The following is a 20,288-nucleotide window of genomic DNA, read 5'->3' as shown; positions in this document are numbered from 1 at the left end:
CGATTATGGTAAGGGGCGTTACATTTCCCACGAGTGCTTGCTGTGTTCGGCCAATCACAATGCACTGGGTCAGCTGGCCAATCAGAGCAGACTGCGCTTGTCAGAAGGAGGGACTTTGTAGAAAACGAAGCGTTTGAGAGAGGCGGGGCATAGTGGACTTACAATAATGTACAGTATTTGAAAAATAATGTGTTTTTTTTTTTACATTAAAGCATGTCAACATATTCTGTTACACCAAATACACAAAATAATGATCTTTAAAAAAGCATCATATGACCCCTTTAAACAAAAAGACATTAGGAATCACAAATCGCAACGATGTTCACAAAGACAGTGAAACAAATCAGTGAGTCAATACACTCACAAAAACAAATGTGAAAAAAAGAAAAAAAAAAGGCAAAACGAACAAGCAAAGTGTGTCACAAATGCAAAGCTATTCAAACCAAATAAATCATCAATCATCTTCAGTTGTTTCTAACTGTGACTCATCATAAATAAATCGCTTCAAATTTGTAACAACATATGCAACTCCACCAATAACACACCTGAAAATTCCCTTTTAGATGCCTGGTGCCCAATCATATACTACAACACAGCAACAGACAAGACAGAAAATACTGTATGCACAAGCCAAAAACACTACTGCCACTCAATTGAACTTCACTTTGGAACAGATGCAGAGTAAAAATACCAAATCATGGCGTATTCATGTACTGGAACACACTTCTAATATTTATAACGGTAACACTTTTATATCAATATTTGAACATCCTTTTGCATGAAACCGATAGCAAAGGATCAATTCCTCCTCAGATGGCTGAGCTGATATCTCACCATGACTCATGTTTAACAAGAGAGGTCTCCAGTGATCAGGACATTATTGATAATCATGAATATTTAGAGGCACAGACCTTGATGTTCTGCTCTGAAACGCACCAGCAGAACAGAGAGGAGTTGCCATGTCACAGCTTCATTCTGATTAATGATAAGACTTCCCATTACATCTACATCACACAGAGACACTGCATGTGGCTTGCAATCCACATATCGGATGGTTCACTGATGGGTTGCAGGTTCGTAGACTATAGACCACAGAGAAAAGAATCAGTGCTAGTGTAAATAATAAAATGCTACCGACCACATAACAGTACATCAGTAGAATAGCTAAACAAATAGGCTTTTCAGCTTTCAAATGGGAGAAAACATGCAATACCTTTTGTTAAATAAAATCCATTCAAATTCTACTCATCCATCACTTAATATTTATTGATTTATTGATAAAACACATAATATTTGATAATGCTGCATATAGCTGGACCTACACTACCATTTACAAGTTTGGTGTTAGAAAGAAAAGAAAAAAAATCTCTTATGCTTACAATAATTCAATCAGTAAAAACTAAATATTGTGAAACATTATTACAATTTAAAATAATTGTTTTCTATTATAGTTAAATGTTAAGTTAAATGTAATATATTTCTGTGATGCAAAGCTGAATTTTTAGCAGTTATTATTCCAGTCTTCAGTGTCACATGATCTTTTAAAAATATTTTGATTTAGTGTTCAAGAAACATTTTTTTTATATTATCGGTGTTGAAAACAGTTGTGCTGCTTAATATTTTTATGGAACCCATGATCATTTTTTTTCAGGATTTTACTGATGAATGGAAAGTTCAAAAGAACAGCATTTATGTGTATTAGATATTATAAATGTCATAACTTTTGATCAAATTAATGCATCCTTGCTGAATAATAGTATTACTGTCATCTTGGCAACTAACTGAAATGAATAAGTTGAAGTTGAAACACTAAAATTAATTCAACTAAAACTGAAATAAAAAAAATTTATAAACTAATAAAAAAAACTAAACTAAAATTAATTAAATTGTAAAAAATAAAAGCCAATTCAAATATTAATAAATATTTAAAAAGTACAAGTGAAGCAAAACCAGCTGAGAACCACTGGTGTAAAAATAAATTAATAAATAAAAATCCATACTGAACTCCACACAAACATCAGAATCACAGCTGAGGGTTGTGGTGACATCTGGCCATGTTCACACATCTGCTAATAAGACCCTGAGGTTGAGAGAGAGATGTTCAGGGATGAATAGGAGGATTGAGTCATAATTACCTTCACAACCTTCCTCCACACACACATACAGACACACATGTTTACTCTTCAAAGCTTGAGCCCAGGGGAAGCTTTTCTATTAAGTGTCCAGAGCATGTCAGAGCTCAGATAAGACACACCATCAAGACGTACCACAGGATCCTCGGGCACGGGTCGTCACGTACAACATCACACACACACAGTCCTTCAATCCAATGTCTACAAGACAGCGACATGTACAATGTGTAACTCGTATAGACTAGATAAGGTGGCCCCTCCAGGGGCCCAAGAATGAAGGGACACAATCCCTAAAGGACCTGAATAAGTGGATGAGAGGAAGTGGAAGATGGGACAAAGGAAAACATTGAGTGGAATTCAAAGAAGCCAATTTCACCCGTGTCAAGAGAGCAGTAGCGTGTTTCTCCGACAGGGACATGACCAGGCCGAGTGTTCCTCGCTGCAGGACTTTATTTAAAAAGAAAAACTTTCAAACTGGTTATTTATAAACAAGTTATTCATTTTTTTCTTTTATTATATTTATTGCGGAATTGTGAACTAGTTTGGATGTTTGAACAGAGATTAATGTTTGATAAAGCTAAGAAAGAAAAAAGCTACTAAAGGCCATGTGTTAAAGTCATTTTAAATGAACATAGTAATATTTAACACAGTTAAATTAACATAGTAATATTTTATATATATATATATATATATAATACAAATATTACTATATTAAATGTATACATTTATGTGCGTGTAATTTATTTTTTTTTGCTGTTGCCAACATTTTATAAAAGCAGCTTGGTGCATTAATATAGAATGTGGGGTCACAGGTGTCCTTTTTACTTATTCATATAGTTTAAAAACAGAATCAAAATTCAGAATCAGCCCTATCTGTATTATAAAGCAAGTTATTAAATGCTTAAAAATACATAACAGATAACTACAAACTAGTTCATAATCTCTACCACAATACTTGTGTAATAACAACCAAATAGTTAAATCAGAGTTTTGATATATTTCATTCAAACGAACCATTTGAACTGATTCATAAATTAATCAAACATATCAAATGTAACGCTGCTGCTATTTAAATTAAAATACGCTATTAAAACACCTCCATACAAGAAACAATTGCAAAACTAGTCTGATTGCATGGTCTTTAGAAAACTTAATGGATGAATAAAAAGTGTATTTAAATCAATGCATATGCACAATATTGCTTAATTTTATATTGCCATCAAAATCATCAGAAAAAAAATAGAGTGAATATTCAATATAATACCGTTCAAAAGTTTGGAATCTGTAATATTTTGGTTTTAAAGTAGTCTCTTATGCCCACAAAGGCTGCATTTATTAGATTTTTTTTAAATCCTAATTGTAATTTATTCCTGTATTGGTAAAGATTAATTTTCTTTCTTTCATTTTTTTATTTTATTAAATGTATTTACTGTCACTTTTGATGAATTCACCCTTGCTAAATAAAAGTATTAATTAAAAAAAAAAAAATTTAAATCTTACTGACTTTTGAATGGTAATGTACACTACTATCAGTAAACATCATTATTATTTATAAAAAAACATGGCATTACCATGGTACACATAAAGAAGTTATCACCACAGTGCCATAAGACAATTTCAAAAATAATATGATTGCTACCAAACTGCCCTGAAATTCCTTACATGACACGATGACTGACAAAGGAAAAACCTAACATTATGTACAGTATTTACATCACTTGTCTGAAAGTACAGTGTACAAGTCAGAGTGTGTTTGCATGCATCGTTACACTTCTGTCCTGAAGTATTGTGCAGTGCTGAAGTGTTTGTAGAAGAGTCTCACCAGCTGTTTGGCTTTCTCAGACTCCTGCCGCGTCTGTACTCGCTCTCTCTGCACCGCTCGAGTGATATCCTGCCGGGCTGCCTCTCTCTCTTTGTGTGCGATGTGAGCCAACTCCTCCTGTATAATGGCCTGCTGCTGCTCATACCTGTGCAAGCACGCGCACACACACACACAGACACGGCTTTATTTACATGCCTGTTGCCAAGCCATGATTCACTCACTGCAGTTCTCAATCCTACCACAGAGCGTCAGTGTTTTGTCCACTGTTCTTATGCTTGTTTCAACTGTATGATTCACACTTGAACAGCATCCAGGGAAAAAAATTAGTCCTCTTCTAATTTAAGGTCTCTTCCCTTGTGAGAGCTACAGTGTTTAGTATTCATGTCATATTTTATCATTACATATATTATTAGATTCGAAGCTTAATTGGGAAAAATGCAAGATGAATTGGTTGAAAATGTTTAAACCACATGAAGTGATTCAGAAAGAACTAGAAAGAGCTGAAATGAAGGGTGTGTCATGTGTATCTGCGTTTAGGAATAATATTGGTGGTGTCTGTCTGAGTGGATCAGCTGACTCAGCTCAAAATGGCGCTGTGTTAGTATTTTAATATATTGTTGATACATAAATAGTTTTTCAGTCCTAAATCCTGTCTCTAAGTGCAATGCCAAATACTTTTTTTTTTTAAAGGCAGCTACATATTTTCATGTATAAGACCCATTTTAGATTTAAATGGGTATACTATACCAAAAAGTTTTAGCATTTGGAAAATATTTAGTTTCTATTAAAATGCATAATTTTTTTTGTTCTACTCACTATAGTGCTGTACTGTTAGATATATTTATTTTATCCATTTCATCATTTCTTTTGTTTACTTGTCTATTTTAATCTAATTTGTATTATTTAATTATTTTAAATAAAATATTATTATTGATTCATTTTAATATAATTACATATTTATTTTCATTTTTAAGTAAAATAACTATTAAATAAAAATGTTATCATATTCATTAAAGGGGTCATATGATGCTATTTTAAAGATCATTATTTTGTGTATTTGGTGTAACAGAATATGTTGACATGCTTTAATGTTCAAAAAACACATTATTTTTCAAATACTGTACATTATTGTAGGTCCTCTACACACACACACACACACACGACGCGTTACCCTGCGCTGCGCAAAACTCCGCATTTGAACAGTCAATAGCAAATACTTAAACTAATAACAAAACATTACAGACTTACAGTCCCTGATTCAGAAGCGCCAGATTGTCATAGCAAAGTCAGAATTGACCCTTTGTTTTTCTTTTTTTTTTAGAAATAGCCTTTGTGCACAGCCAGCCTTGTACTCTTCTAGGTTCAAAAAACCTTGTATTCTTCTAGTTAGAACGAGCCGTTTTAGGTAGACATGGTTGACTCTTAACTTTTGTAAAGAATATCTCTTTGGATTTGAGACTTTAGTCTTTGCAACTTTACAGATCTTCTTTATGCACCAAGAGCTTGTAACACTCCAAAGAGAAAGGAAAACTTGAAATCACATCATATGACCGCTTTAACTTATCTTTTTTTTTATTATTTAGTAATTTTTACACCGTTTTTTTCTCTCTAAACTTTTCCACAGAAAGTTTAGCACTCTCTTTTGAAAACCCTGCACTAGAGTACCTCTTCCTGAGCTCCTCTTTAGTGTCAGGAAAAGTTGTCCTGGCCTGTGTCTTTGGAGGTTGCGGGTCAGATGTGCTGGATGTTCGAGTATGCTGACCTGCAAGGTTACAGAAAAATTTACCTGCATTACAAATTAAATATCTCACTAATTGCATCTCTCACAATAGGCATATAAACTGCAAACATTTATGAAAATATTGTGTCATACCTAGGTTTTCTTTATTGTTGACAGGCGGTCTTGGATCCGCACTGGCATTCCTCATGCGCTGTAGGACGTCTTCAGACAGCTAAGGACAAAAAAAACAGTGGAGAAGTTACACAAATGTCCTCAACAAGCCCATAAAATTCTTCCCACCATTGGGAACCAGTAAATACACACTCAATATAACAAGAAATATATACACATAGAAACGATAAAGCTTAATCATTCCTTCTGGAACAGCCTTGCAGATTTGTAAACACACAAATTTTAATAATGAAGAATAACTTGTTTCAGTTGACACTCAACAAAAAGGTCTTACTTGTCCTCACCTACTGACCTAATGGGCAGTAGGCAGTCGTGGCCTAATGATTAGAGAATCAGACGGGTTCGAGTCAGGGATTGTAGGTGGGGGAAGTGAATGACCAGCACTCTCTTCCACCCTCAATACCAGGACTGAGGTGAGACCCTTGAGCAAGGCAGGGAGCCCCCAACTGCTCCCTGAGCGCTGCAGCAAAAATATGTGTGGGGGTGTGTGCACTTGGATGGGATAAATGCAGAGCACAAATTCCGTGTATGGGACACCATACTTGGCTACATGAGCCACTGAACGAATCTTTAAGTGACCGAATTAAAAAAAAGATTCGAGTCACTCGAAGAATCAAACTCTCCAGTCTGTAGTCAACTGTCTTTATAAAGAGTATTGCAAGATTACCACGCTTAACGTCCCGACAGGACTATACACCTGCTCTTGGTTTCAATTACATTTCTGCACACCTGAGGAGCCACTATATTAGCAAGGACTCGACTGTCATAAACCAGAGTCCGTCTGTCAATCATGTGCGAAAAAACTCCTACATATCCATGTGTTTGTGAGATGACAGACATCCGAAACAACACTGTGCCCAAAAAAAACAAAAAAAATCGTATAGTGAACCAGAATGACTGGTAGGTAGTAAATATGGGATGTTGGATTACCTTCACTCCACGCAGAATCCTCACCCTGTCATCCTCATCTAGGCCGAAAGAAACTCTCCTAGGCGTGCTTTCTCCGGATCCCATTGCTTTTTTTGCTACAGCTCCCTTAACGGATCTTTAATAAAATATAGATTTTTTATTCTTTTATTGAAAAGAACACAAATTATTCCTTAAACATGCAGATATGTTTGACAGATTTGCACCTTACCTTTAGGAAGTGGCAGTTTGTAAGGGGCAGTATCCTGAAACATTATTGGCCAACGACAGTGCAATAAGCCAATAGAATTTCAGGATATATATCGGCGAATGGAGTAAAGGCTTCTGGGAGTTGCAGTCAATAAGCCGTACTTTTCATTAGCCCCTAATTCAGTCAGTGCTCATTTAATTTTAATGGTTTAGTGAACTTTATATTTCATATGGTTTTGTTTATTTGTAGTGTTTTAAATTACGAACTGCAATGTTTATTATCTCTATCCATAAAAAACATGAACTGTGAAAACTAGAGGTGTAAAGTTATCCAATAAATATTGAGTTGTATGACTGAGCTTCAGTTATTTAAAATGACTTCCAAATACCTCCAACTAAGTATTGTTCACAAAGTGACTCTGGATGAATCTCTCATAAACAGTAACTAGATAAAACATCATTTGATTCTTGGTGTAATACAATGTCGACCAAAAAACATTTTGTAGCAACTCCAATCTTTTTTTTTTTCAACTCTGTACAGGTGAAAATGCATTGTTTTTATCACAATATTAACTGCTTTAAACTCAATTTTGTAGATATATGAAATAAATAAGCTTTTTAAAACAAAAATCTGCTTGTACTCAGATAATTAATTTGGTATATTGTTGATTCCTGTACAACAAATTGCTCCTAATTTTTAAGTCGCTTCAAATACAAGTGAGCAACTTTTACTATCATTACTGAACATGAGATATTAGCCTCTTAACAACCCATAACTTAATATTTAAAGCATTCAACAAATGCATGACACAAAATATATGGCAGAGTCTTAACTTTGATAAAGAATATCTCTTTGGTTTTGAGACTTTAGTCTTTGCCACTTCAGGGATCTTATCTATGCACAATCAGCTTGTAACACTCCAAAGAGAAAGGAGAACTTGAAATCGCATCATATGACCCCTTTAACTCGTCCCGTTCAATGAAGGAAATTAACCTGACGGCAGATTCACGCAAAAAAGTCCCCAAAAAAAACAAAAAAAATCGTATAGTGAACCAGAATGACTGGTAGGTAGTAAATATAGGATGTTGGATTACCTTCACTCCACGCAGAATCCTCACCCTGTCATCCTCATCTAGGCCGAAAGAAACTCTCCTAGGCGTGCTTTCTCCGGATCCCATTGCTTTTTTTGCTACAGCTCCCTTAACGGATCTTTAATAAAATATAGATTTTTTATTCTTTTATTGAAAAGAACACAAATTATTCCTTAAACATGCAGATATGTTTGACAGATTTGCACCTTACCTTTAGGAAGTGGCAGTTTGTAAGGGGCAGTATCCTGAAACATTATTGGCCAACGACAGTGCAATAAGCCAATAGAATTTCAGGATATATATCGGCGAATGGAGTAAAGGCTTCTGGGAGTTGCAGTCAATAAGCCGTACTTTTCATTAGCCCCTAATTCAGTCAGTGCTCATTTAATTTTAATGGTTTAGTGAACTTTATATTTCATATGGTTTTGTTTATTTGTAGTGTTTTAAATTACGAACTGCAATGTTTATTATCTCTATCCATAAAAAACATGAACTGTGAAAACTAGAGGTGTAAAGTTATCCAATAAATATTGAGTTGTATGACTGAGCTTCAGTTATTTAAAATGACTTCCAAATACCTCCAACTAAGTATTGTTCACAAAGTGACTCTGGATGAATCTCTCATAAACAGTAACTAGATAAAACATCATTTGATTCTTGGTGTAATACAATGTCGACCAAAAAACATTTTGTAGCAACTCCAATCTTTTTTTTTTTTCCAACTCTGTACAGGTGAAAATGCATTGTTTTTATCACAATATTAACTGCTTTAAAGTCAATTTTGTAGATATATGAAATAAATAAGCTTTTTAAAACAAAAATCTGCTTGTACTCAGATAATTAATTTGGTATATTGTTGATTCCTGTACAACAAATTGCTCCTAATTTTTAAGTCGCTTCAAATACAAGTGAGCAACTTTTACTATCATTACTGAACATGAGATATTAGCCTCTTAACAACCCATAACTTAATATTTAAAGCATTCAACAAATGCATGACACAAAATATAATTCAGAGACCAGACAATGTTCTCCTTCAGGTATTGATTTATTCTCAAATGCCATCATACTCCTTCCACAAGGCATCATAAGCAAGTACTGTACATATAATAACATTCCCTGTTCTACAGACAAATCAGAAGGAGTAATGTTTCTATGAAGGAAAAGACAGATTTGAATGAGAGGAAGCTGCATTTTTGACTGCTTTAACTTTTGTGACAATGTGAATAGTAAGTGCACAGTAATCAATAATTACCTTCACTTTAATTATAGCGCAAATATTAACTGCAAGAGAGAATACTGAAAGAGGTCTGTCCATTATCCAGAACCGATTTCCATTCAGAATATCCAAAATTCCCACCTCTAATGTGGCACTTGATGCAGAATGTAACCATGCATGTTCCCTTAAATTCAACAGCAGAATTATAATACAATGCCTCAGGTAATTACAGTGTCATAAAGGCATTTCCTTCTATTGGCTAAATGTCTGTCACAACACTATACATGTTTAATTGAAGATTTCAAAGACCTCTCTGTAGGAAACTGACTTGAGATAAGATTATTTAACACGACACCATCATCACCATTGACGGTGCCATAGTAGGACTGTCCCAGAAGAAGTCAACTGAAGCAAGGACATGACAGTGTGACCTTTCAGTGGACAATGATTGTGAATGGAGTGCACAAAATAGAGGGCTTGTAAAGAACCATTATGATTGGCTGGGATTGAAGGGGGTCTAGGAGTCATTGACTGACATGTTCTCCACCTTGTTCTCTAGATCAGCATTACCACCCTGCGGTTTCTTCTTCTTCCCTCCTTCCTGCTGTTTCTTGTGCTTCTTGGTTGCCTCCTGGTCGATAGGGGCTGGCTTCACGAACTTGATCATTTCTGTTAAACCTGAGTAAAGAAACCATAATATTGACAGACAGCTGGTGGCTTCTCGTCAGAGAAAACATAGTCTACATATAATGAACATCTACCTAAAGGACCTACTCATAGCTCAAATCTTGTGATTTATGACTACTACTCCTACAGCACAACCAGTGTAGTCTGATTCCCAAACAAATTAATCATCTGAGCCAAAGAATGACTCTTATGAATTTGATCGTTGTAGTGAGTATAGTGACAGTTCAGCTAGTGTAATCCGATTCCAAAACGAATGACTCTTCTGAGCCGGTTCTTTATAGTGAATCAAAAACACAAAATGACCAATGTCGTCCAATTTCCAAATGAATGATTCTTATGAGTCAGGTGACAGGTCTTTTGAGCAAGCCAAAAACATTCAGTGTAACCAGTGTGGTCTGATTCCCGAAGGAAATGTATCTCATTTGTGTCAGTTCTTTTGAGCAAATGAAAAACTTGCAGCATGATACGTGTGGCCAAATTCCCAAAAGATTGACTCTTAGGAGTCGGTTATTTTTCAGAAAATCGAACACATACAGCACAACGAGGTTTGCCTTATATATCACTTCAATATATCGAATCAAAAACATACAGCACTAACACTAGGAAACATTCAAAAGAACCAGTATCGGAACATATCGAATAAGCTACCCCATCCCAAAACAAACAACTAGCACCTCTCAAGTCTTTTTCATGCATTTAGTATAAGATTGAACCAAACTTTACCAAACGATCCATATTTAGCGATCCTCACCTGGAGGCATGAATGCCTTGAGGGGTTCTGGAACAATGATGCCTTCCTCTGTCTGAAAGTTCTCCAGGATAGCACAGATAACACGAGTGGTCGCACACATGGTGGCATTTAGCATGTGCACAAACTCAGCCTTAAAGAGAACAAACACAATGACCAATGAAACCAGCTTGATACAGTAAATACAGATTACCCGGAATCCTTACTCAGAACTGTGGCGTAGAACTGTACCTTGTCCATCATTTTCTTGGTCTGCCCGTAGCGAATACGTAAGCGGCGAGCCTGGTAGTCTGTGCAGTTTGAGCATGACACAAGCTCTCTAAAAGCCTGGGAGCCTGGGAACCAAGCCTCTAAATCCAGCTTTTTACTAGCTGCATGGTTCAAAGCACCTGTGAAATAAAAGCAAACAATATATTTGAAGCTTTGTTATGGGATGCTGTGAAAAGCTTTTACTGATTTCCAAAAAAAGGCGCCCAATGGGGCTCTCAATGAAAATAAAGATTAATGTGAACAAACCTGACACAATGTTGACGATCCGGTAGGGGATTCCTAATGACTGATAAAACTCTTCAGCGGTTCCAATCATCTCATCAAACATCTCCCAGGACTTGCCGTCATAAGGAGAGGCGTAGACAAACTGCTCAATCTGGAAAGCGATGGAGAAAGATTATGATTTTGCTATTATACAGTTTGTTCTTCTCATTAATACCATTAATTTCTTCAAATTATTCACTTTCTGCAAAGCATGCTGATTTGGCTAGTGCTCTCTTTTTCTTGTAATGAAATAAAGTCATCTCAATAAACATATTTCATTGTTCATTCATTATTTCAGTGATGGAATAGTTTGGACCTTCTCAAACTGATGGACCCTGAAAATCCCACGCGTGTCTCTGCCATGAGAGCCCACTTCCTGTCTGAAGCAGGTGGAGATGCCGGCATAGCGGATGGGAAGGTCTTCTGGCTTCAGCCACTCGTCTCTCAGGAAGGCTGCCATTGGCTGCTCCGATGTGGCTATCAAATACTTCTCGTCCACCGTATTGTCGTCAGACTTCTCGCTCCCCTTCCCAATCACCTGAACAAACACATTACAGGAAACGCTGTAATTCTTTGCGGGTTCGGATTAGAGGCTGACATTTTTTCGGGAAACAAAATCACTATTAATCACGTGATTGGAACGGGACAGGAAAAAATGTCAGCGGGAGTGGGCGGGACCGGGAATCGTAAAAACACTATGATACACAACTTTATACACAAATATACCTTTTATATAAATTAACTATAAACTGTTTATTTTAATTTTGAACTCATTTCTAGTTCCGGTCTCTTTATGCTCTCCTCCTGTTTGCTCTGGTGTGGCTGGTTAAGTGAATGACGTACGCAGTCCGTGACGGACAGATTGTTAGCGGCTGGTCTGTGTGGTAGCCTAATATAGTACATCAGGCAGGACATCCAAATGGCCGACTATCATTCATCGACCTCAAATGTGGCTTTTCATCTGAAAGATGTATGTAGCAACAACTTTACATGGCCGCTCAATCTAATGTTCACCTAGAGAAATGTGTGCTATTCAAGTGTCTGTGTGGAAGCTGAACAGCAGCGCGCTCACTGCGGGACAGATGGAGGCGCCGGTGCACTCACTTGCTCATCATTTTTGGTCATACAGATAAAAGTAATACATCTTTTGAATCTGTAAAGACTACGTTTATTTGTGTGCACTCAGAATATCAACGAAACGTTGCGCTTCTGTAAAATAATTCAAGCAAACAGAATGTGCTTTCTGCCGTCTCGGTCTGTGAACTTGAGCGAGAAACTTCGAAACTCTGCGTATGAAAAATATATTTATAGAGAGTGAAATGTCTACTTTCAAATGAAACAAAATTCAAATAGAAAACGTTTGTGTTAGCATGCATGATTTACATGAAATTTAATGTGTGTGCCAGGGGCGATTCTAGGATTTTCATTTTAGGGGGACTCAGCCCCCAATGAGGGTATAATAATAAAAAAATAAATAAAATATTGTCTGACTAATAGGTTAGGGTGGTATACTAAACCTATTGCAGTATTCCACTGTATTGCATAAATTAGATTGGAAATAATATTTGAGTACTGAATAAACCAAATACAAGTCTTCCTGATCACAAACACACACACACACACACAGACAATTTTACTGTTTGCATTTCTAGTGCAAACCTCTTTCTATGCTCAAGTACTGTCTGTCACGGTCTTCAATCATTTCTGTGCAAGACTGTATGGTAGTTAATGCCACATGCACTGTAATATGTTTTATATTGAAAGTTCAATTTTCAAATGAAAATAGCAACATTTTATAAAGTATGCGTTCATATGTGTTAAGGTCTAACGTTACAGTTTCGCTGGAGGAAACAGCTGTGGTGTGATGAGGGGGTGAACACAGCGAAAACTTTACAGTAGATGGGAAACCGATTGCTCCCCATGACATTTTGTAAACTGTATTTATGACAAAGAACTTCACAGATGCAGATATAACAATCTACCGATAAACACACACCTTGTCCTCTGTTTCTTGCTCTGCGCCGTTGTGGTCAGCGGATTGAAGAACGTGCTGAAAGACGGGGAGGAGCCGAAGTCTGCCGCCGTTTTCATGAAATTTAAAGGAGACTGAGGCGATCATGAATTTGTGTACAGTTTATGGAGCTAACTGCTAATTACCTCTTTTAATTACCTCAATTGCTAATTGCCGTGAAAATGGCCTAGCAACACCCATTGTGTGTGCAATGCACACTGTGCATTGTTTAAGCTGGCTTTCAGTTCAATAAAATAACAAAAAAATACATTTTGGATTTTTATTCAACTAAAGTGGGCATACTGTGCTCTGTACTATATTTTTTTTACTGTAACTGACAGATTCTGGCAAAAAAACACAACACGGGAGTGGGAGGGAATGGGAGTCATTCTTCTGGGAATGGGACGGGACGGGATTTCCCCCCAGTTTTTTCATGGGATTGGGACAGTACGAGATTTTTTTTTTGTGGGAGTGGGACGGGAGAGGTTTGAAAATCCACTCCCGTGTCACCCAGTAGTTCGGATCAAGACTCTATAGAGGGTCTTCTACAGCAGCTGACCAACTGTCTGATTCATTTGAATGAATCTGTTTGTTTGAACACTTTATTTCAATGTACCAGATACAGGATTCCCACACCTTTATATACACACATATACAGCATATTATAATTTATTTTGTAATATAATTTGAAACATTAAATGCAAATATAAACATAATTTGTTAATATTTTAATCGTTTTTATTACAATATAAAATTTATGTTTATAACATAAAATAAATACAATTTGCAAAATAATATTCAATATAAAATAATATTTATATATATATAATTTATTTCATAAATCTTTCATTTGGTTTGATTAGTTGCATTAAGTGAAAATAGTTAAAAAAATAAATAAAATGTCAAATTAATGGCTAAATAAAGTAACAGATGTAGGTCAAACCTTGTAGAGCTCCTCGTCAAACTGGCTGAGCTGAGCGACCTCCTGCATGACTTCTTTCCTCATGAAGAAGGGTGTGTACAGGAGGGTGTAGCTCTTGCTGTACAGGATCCGCAGTGCGTAGTTAATTAATGCCTGTTCCAAAAAAACTAAAGGGCCCTGCAATTATAGAACATATCAGCCAAGAAATTTAAAAATGGGTGTTTAGGATTTTTTGGATTGTTTGTTTCGAAGAACTGTCAGCAGAGCGGGTTTAAATATTGTGAAAAAAGCTAAATGGGTCCAAAATGTTCAGGTTTACACAGAAGCAGTGCATTTAAAGAGCAACAAACCTTGAGGAAGTATCCTCTGCTGCCAGCCACGATGGCTCCTTTTTCCCCTTCGTATCCATCCACCATGACAACCAGATCCACGTGAGAGTACTTCTTCTGCACTGTGCAGTCGCCGCAGGTGCGTTCCACCTTATTATCAGCATCCTGGGAAAGAGAATCACCGCTTTATCCTAGTCTCCAGATGGAGAAGTTAAACAGCATCATTGTAGTATGGTTCATTTGCTCTTTTCTAATTCCATGAACGTTCCTTGGTGTTTGCAGGTTTGCAGGACCTGCGCAGTGTATTGTGTGAATCACCTCATCGTTGCTGATGGGCACAGAGGGATGCAGGAGGTTGCCGATCTCTCTCAGGTACTCAAAACGCTCCGCCTCGACCTTTAACCGATCACTGTCCGTTTTCTGCACCGCCTCGTCCACCAGTAACCGCACCTTCTTTATCTGAGTCACCGTGAGGGGCTGACAGGGACAGGATGAAGAAATACTGGTCACAGATGGATGTGGATGATGAGTTTGATAAGTTTAACTTAATATCAAAGCACTTTAATTCAAAAGATTTTTTCAAGGCTGCATTTATTTGATCAAAAATACAGTAAACAATGGTGATACTGTGAAATATTCTTACTATTTAAAATGTAATTTATTCTTGTGGTGGCAAAACTGAATTTGCAGCAGCCATTAATCCAGTCTTCAGTGTCACATGATCCTTTAGAAAATTATAAATGTCTTTACTGTCACTTTTGATCAATTTAATGTGTCGCTATTGCTTGACTCACTGATAATGTTTCTCCAGTGAGGGCTTCCAGATTCTGAGCCTCTTCTGGAAGAGTGTCATCATCACCAACTGGCTCTTTTTTCTGCAAAAACAGAGTAAATCATCATAAGACCAGCAAGCAGAATATTATTATTACTCAGTGATAACAGATTAAAACAAACATCTGACAGCTGATTTATGTACCTTCATCTTTTCCCCGATGGCTTTGCTGCACAGATTCTTGGCCTTGTTTAGATTATCTGCAGTGAAGCGGCCTGAAGGCAAAACAAGAGAAGTATTTCTAACATCAATGCATGCCACTGATATGCTGTCAAGTGGCCTGGCAAGAGTAATTATACTATCTTAAGTTTGGAAATCACCTAGAGAAGAAAAAAAGATTTTGGTAAATGAGTAAATGTGCTTTAGAGAGTAAATGTGGAATTATGCCAAATTAATTTAATTTTGTCTACTTTTCAGTAGTTGTATTTCTCTTAACATCAAGTATTACACCAACTAAGAAAATGTTGCCCAATGTTGTCCAATGCAACAATGTTCATATTAAAGGCTATGAAAACAAATATAGTGAATGTAACTATGTAGGCTTTGCAACATGTTATGTGCAAAAAAGGGTTAAAATCACATTACACTCTAAATGCAAATAAATGCTTTTCAAGCAGAAGTTAAATTCGCTAAACTAAAAACTAAAATAAATAAAAACAAAAGCACAGACTAATTCACTTTACAGTTACTGCTATTATAAAAACACACTTACTTGTAGGTTTAAAATTCTACATATGGCACATTCATTGTCCAACTACAAATATTTGAGCAAAATGTATATCTTAGTCTATTGTGCTCTTGTCTGTTTGGCGTGGCTCGTTCACTGAAGTCTGTGAAGTTTAGCGAGGCCTCGCATGTAGAAGACTCATCCACTCCTGACAGCAAAATGGAAATATTTCCATGACTTTCTAACATTCACAGATGGAGAATATACCTGTGATAAGTTCATTGAGGAAACCACCACATCTCAAATGCATTAAACAGCGCAAGTAGTAACTTTAGCTGCACAGTCACCCTTTCTGTCAGAGCATCTGACAGGGCAAGCCGATTTAAACTATACATGTTAGCTATATCTTACGAATTATTTTCTAAGCCTGCTATGTGCTCGCCTCGTATCAAATCACTGTATAGCGATATAAACGGTATTGCCTCATACCATATCGTTTACAAAAAATTTATTGATATATCATACAAACTTGATGCCCTAAATCGCACGGTATTACAATATATTGTATTTGCATACTTTCACTAGTAGAATAAGGAATACGATATAATATATTGTAATACAACACAATTTATTAATTGAAATAAAATATAAATATGAAATGAAATTTCAAGTCGCCATGAAACAAAAGTTGCAATAGTCTTTTCTTCCCTATTATGATGTATATCTGAGTAAAACAGATTCTTGAAAAAGACAAAAATGGGAAAAAAGGTCACCAGATAAGAGATGTAACTGCAAGAGGGAGGATTGCTACTTTGATTAAATATTACTATTAATATTTATAGCAACTGTATAATAATATACAATATTACTGCAATTTTACACACAAAAAAAAGGTCAATTTTGATTTCAGAAATAGAAATAAGTTTAAGTTAAAATTCTAAAATGACTAAAACTGAAATTAAAAAATATATAAAAAATAATAAATGTAAAAATAAAAAAACTTAAACCATTATATAAACAATTCTAATCTATTATAAAACAAAGATGACAATGTATACACATTTTGCAATTTAAAAAAAAATCCTTATTTCTCTATACTATAATAATTAGAATTGGCGGGGTGCTTAATTGTCATAAAAACGTAAAGGATTCATTTCATTTCTTCAAAAAAAATAATTTAGATTTTGTCCTGGACACGTTATTGCCAGCTTCCACAAAGAATCCCCCAAAAGCATAACAACCAGAGGAGCTATCTAAAGAACAAGCCCTTCACTGAAGGAGTACTTGCTTCTATATTATCCTCTTTACCTGTGATAAAGCATACCAAGCTCAAATCTTACTACTGAGACTTTTAGATGAATTTAAATGAATACTGAATGAAATTGGCAGCCGGTCATTCCCTAATACTTTGACTTTAGTTGAAGAACATGGTAAACACTGCCAGTCACACACAGCAGCAGCAGCAGCAGCAGCTCCTCCCGATTCACTGCCATAGAGATTGCATCAGATTCTGCCGGGCGATGCTACTGCGACACATTTCATCAATACATACGCAGAACTCTCCGAATAACATATGACATGAACATATATTAGGCTCAATAACACATACTAGTCTCATTAAATAAAGTAAAAAAAGGTTAAGCACGCTATGACAGCTGTTTTAACTATTAGCGTCAATGCAACATGCTAACTTACTCCAGTAACGTTACACCGGCATTGCGGTTTCTGAACATTTATACACATTAATATTAACGTTATCGTGTGCTATAGTGCAATTAGTGTGTATTTTCCTTTGTAGCGTTTTAATGTTTATGAACAGATATGTTATACGTGTCACAATCTGTTCTCATTCACAGGCTGCCATGCGTTTCAATAGCTTTAGCGTTAGCAGCTAAGTTACTCACATTTCCTCCATTCTGTGTCCGCCTCGACCAGTTTATCCACCAGAGACACATCTTTGAACCGTTTCCTCTGCGTTTCCCTCACGATTTCAGGATCGCCGCCTTTGTCGGTGCGAAACAGGTCTAAATCGAGCACCATGATGCCTGTGGACGACGCGTGCAGTGCGGATGAAGGAAAGAAGAATACGGAAAGTGTACTGTGGAGGGGAGGCGCTAGAGAGCAAGTGTTCATGAATATTCATCACGCCGCCGCGGCGAAGTTCTGAATCATACTACGGTTAAGCTAATGAATATTAATTAGTTTCCGACGTTGCTTGGCAACCTTCCAGGAGTGGTCCAGAGCTGTTGAGAAACAACGTTTCTTTTTTCCGTTGTTTCTCAACGGCTCTGGAGTAGTCAGGCGTAAGTTAATTAATATTCATGAGCCAAGCTTTCACCAGCGTGGCATTCATGCATTTAACTGTTGCAGGGACATCATCAATTTACTGCCTCTTATATATGGAGGACCAAACCTGCAGAAATTAAAAGTGAATAAATTAATAAATGAATAAATAAATATTTTACTGAATAAATAGATAAATAAATGTGATAATAGGAAAATAAATAAATGAATAAACGACTTGATAAAATAAATATGATTCATTTTTAATAGCATTCATTTTTTTTATTTTCCCCCTTAATTTATTATTTTCTACTTTTATACATTTTTGATTTCTGCAGGTTTGGTCCTCCATACTAATAGCATGATATTAAAATCATCCTATGTGTCAATAATGATATTTTATTATTTTGTTGTATTTTACTAGATAAAGTTGATAGGTTATGGTCAATAAAAGCCACTTTTTACTGACAGGTTTAGATCGGTCTAGCCTACATAAATATTTTATATGGCATATAATGACCAAATGCTCTATAAAGCAGTCCTGGGTAGATTACTTACTAATTGTAGCCCTTTACTGATTCCAAATTACATGACAAAATTGTAGTTAGTAATCCATTACATCACACAATTTAGGTATTTTTGATTACTTTTGACCTAACTTGTTTTTCACATTGATTTAACTAGGACAATCTTGTATCATATTGATATAAAAATACAAAGAAAAAGAAAATATGTTCCATTCACTGTTATAAACGACATGATGTGCATTAACCGTTTCATTATGACAAGTTTGTGAGTTTAATAAAAAGCGAATAATTAATTTAATAATAAAAATGTACAATTAAAATAAATCTTTTTAACATAATCAAAATAAAACACTTTTCTAAAAAGAAGAAATATTTTATTTGTTTACTTGCATGTCATGTGACCATTAAGCAACATGCAAATGTTTTACTTCAATATTAACTTATTAGTTTAAAAACTCAGGGGGGTACTTCAAGTAAATATACTAGGTGAAAGAGGTTAAGCTGACAAAAAGTCTGGCAATCCCTGCATTACATGTACGTAAGAAAGAACATGAATTTATACATTTTAATGTGTTTGAAAGACAAAAGCCTTCCAGAGACATACTGTAGTAATACAGGGTTAAACAACCCACTGAGTGATAATTCAAATAAAAATGAATGTGTTCATCAGTAGATGATGGAATGTTGAAATGTTGAGAAATTACTTCTTAAAATTGAAATGATTTTTGTAAAGCCGGTCAAATTTGTGTGAATGTCCACAAACCTGAAAGACTTTCTGAATGTATACAAGTGGTAGGCTATTTTAGAAAGCAACATTTAAACAATGAAATAGAAGAATTAGGGAGAATCATTAAATTATGAATAATTTATTGCTAATGTGTGAATAGCATGTACTCATATAATCAATAAAAAAGTATTTTTTTACCAATTTAAATTGATCCAACTCTGCAGTTAAGCTTAGCATATTCTTGTAGAAACAATCTGGTTATTGCTCCAATGGGATATTATGCTCCTGTGTGACTATTTACTGAAATAGTTCAATGGAAAACAATAGAAAGTGTAGCCCAAATTAAAAGATTTCATATTAAATTAACCTTAAGTATTATTTCACAATTCAATAAGGGTGAAAGTTTAAAAATAACACCTGCATTGGTTTTTATGTGTGTGTAACAGATTTATGTTACAAACTTATAGAATTGTACAGTAAGAAAGTTATTTCCTTTAACCAGGAAATTAACGTTCTTAGAATTGACAAGACGGTTGACCCTGAGTGGTCAGCTAAATATCTACAGTGGATCTAAAATATGAATAGTTAATTATAACTAGTTATGGTTAATTATTCATATTTCCCATGAGCTGATTCGCTACACGCTGAAACCTGAACTCATCCTTGTTGGTGTTGCCAAGTTTCTGAACAGCTTTGGCAAGATTTAACAAGATTTAGTGGCAATGGAA

General features: G+C 35.6%; 2 protein-coding genes across 3 annotated transcripts in view; both read right to left on the bottom strand.

The window, feature by feature from the left end:
• Nucleotides 1-8,339, bottom strand: part of LOC107598676 (MICOS complex subunit mic25a-like) — a 75,401-nt gene extending 67,062 nt beyond the window's left edge. Inside the window, exons 1-5 of one of the 2 annotated variants that reach the window (XM_016290076.1) lie at nt 8,286-8,339; nt 8,078-8,192; nt 5,828-5,906; nt 5,620-5,716; nt 3,955-4,099 (exon numbers count right to left, since the gene is read on the bottom strand). In XM_016290076.1, coding sequence (XP_016145562.1) covers nt 3,955-4,099; nt 5,620-5,716; nt 5,828-5,906; nt 8,078-8,161 — 405 coding nt within the window. In that variant the 5' untranslated portion in view covers nt 8,162-8,192; nt 8,286-8,339. Of the gene's footprint in view, nt 1-3,954; nt 4,100-5,619; nt 5,717-5,827; nt 5,907-6,796; nt 6,912-7,004; nt 7,064-8,077; nt 8,193-8,285 lie in introns of those variants that run through there. The other variant, XM_016290071.1, reaches the window with a different exon arrangement.
• Nucleotides 8,340-9,101: 762 nt separating this feature from the next.
• Nucleotides 9,102-18,136, bottom strand: sars1 (seryl-tRNA synthetase 1). The gene is made up of 11 exons (XM_016290062.1): nt 17,928-18,136; nt 15,501-15,571; nt 15,319-15,399; nt 14,843-15,001; nt 14,546-14,689; nt 14,217-14,372; nt 11,579-11,800; nt 11,245-11,374; nt 10,960-11,117; nt 10,732-10,861; nt 9,102-9,971 (listed from the first exon to the last, which is right to left on the bottom strand). Exons 1-11 carry the CDS (start codon nt 18,061-18,063, stop codon nt 9,811-9,813), a joined length of 1,548 nt encoding a protein of 515 aa, XP_016145548.1. The 5' UTR covers nt 18,064-18,136; the 3' UTR covers nt 9,102-9,810.
• Nucleotides 18,137-20,288: the final 2,152 nt, after the last annotated feature.

This window comes from Sinocyclocheilus grahami, unplaced genomic scaffold, assembly GCF_001515645.1.
Source record: "Sinocyclocheilus grahami isolate Dianchi unplaced genomic scaffold, SAMN03320097.WGS_v1.1 scaffold13.1, whole genome shotgun sequence".
In the NCBI taxonomy this organism is placed as follows: Eukaryota; Metazoa; Chordata; class Actinopteri; order Cypriniformes; family Cyprinidae; genus Sinocyclocheilus; species Sinocyclocheilus grahami.
Note: the sequence above shows the minus strand (reverse complement) of the source record. Positions and strands in the feature narration are given on the sequence as shown.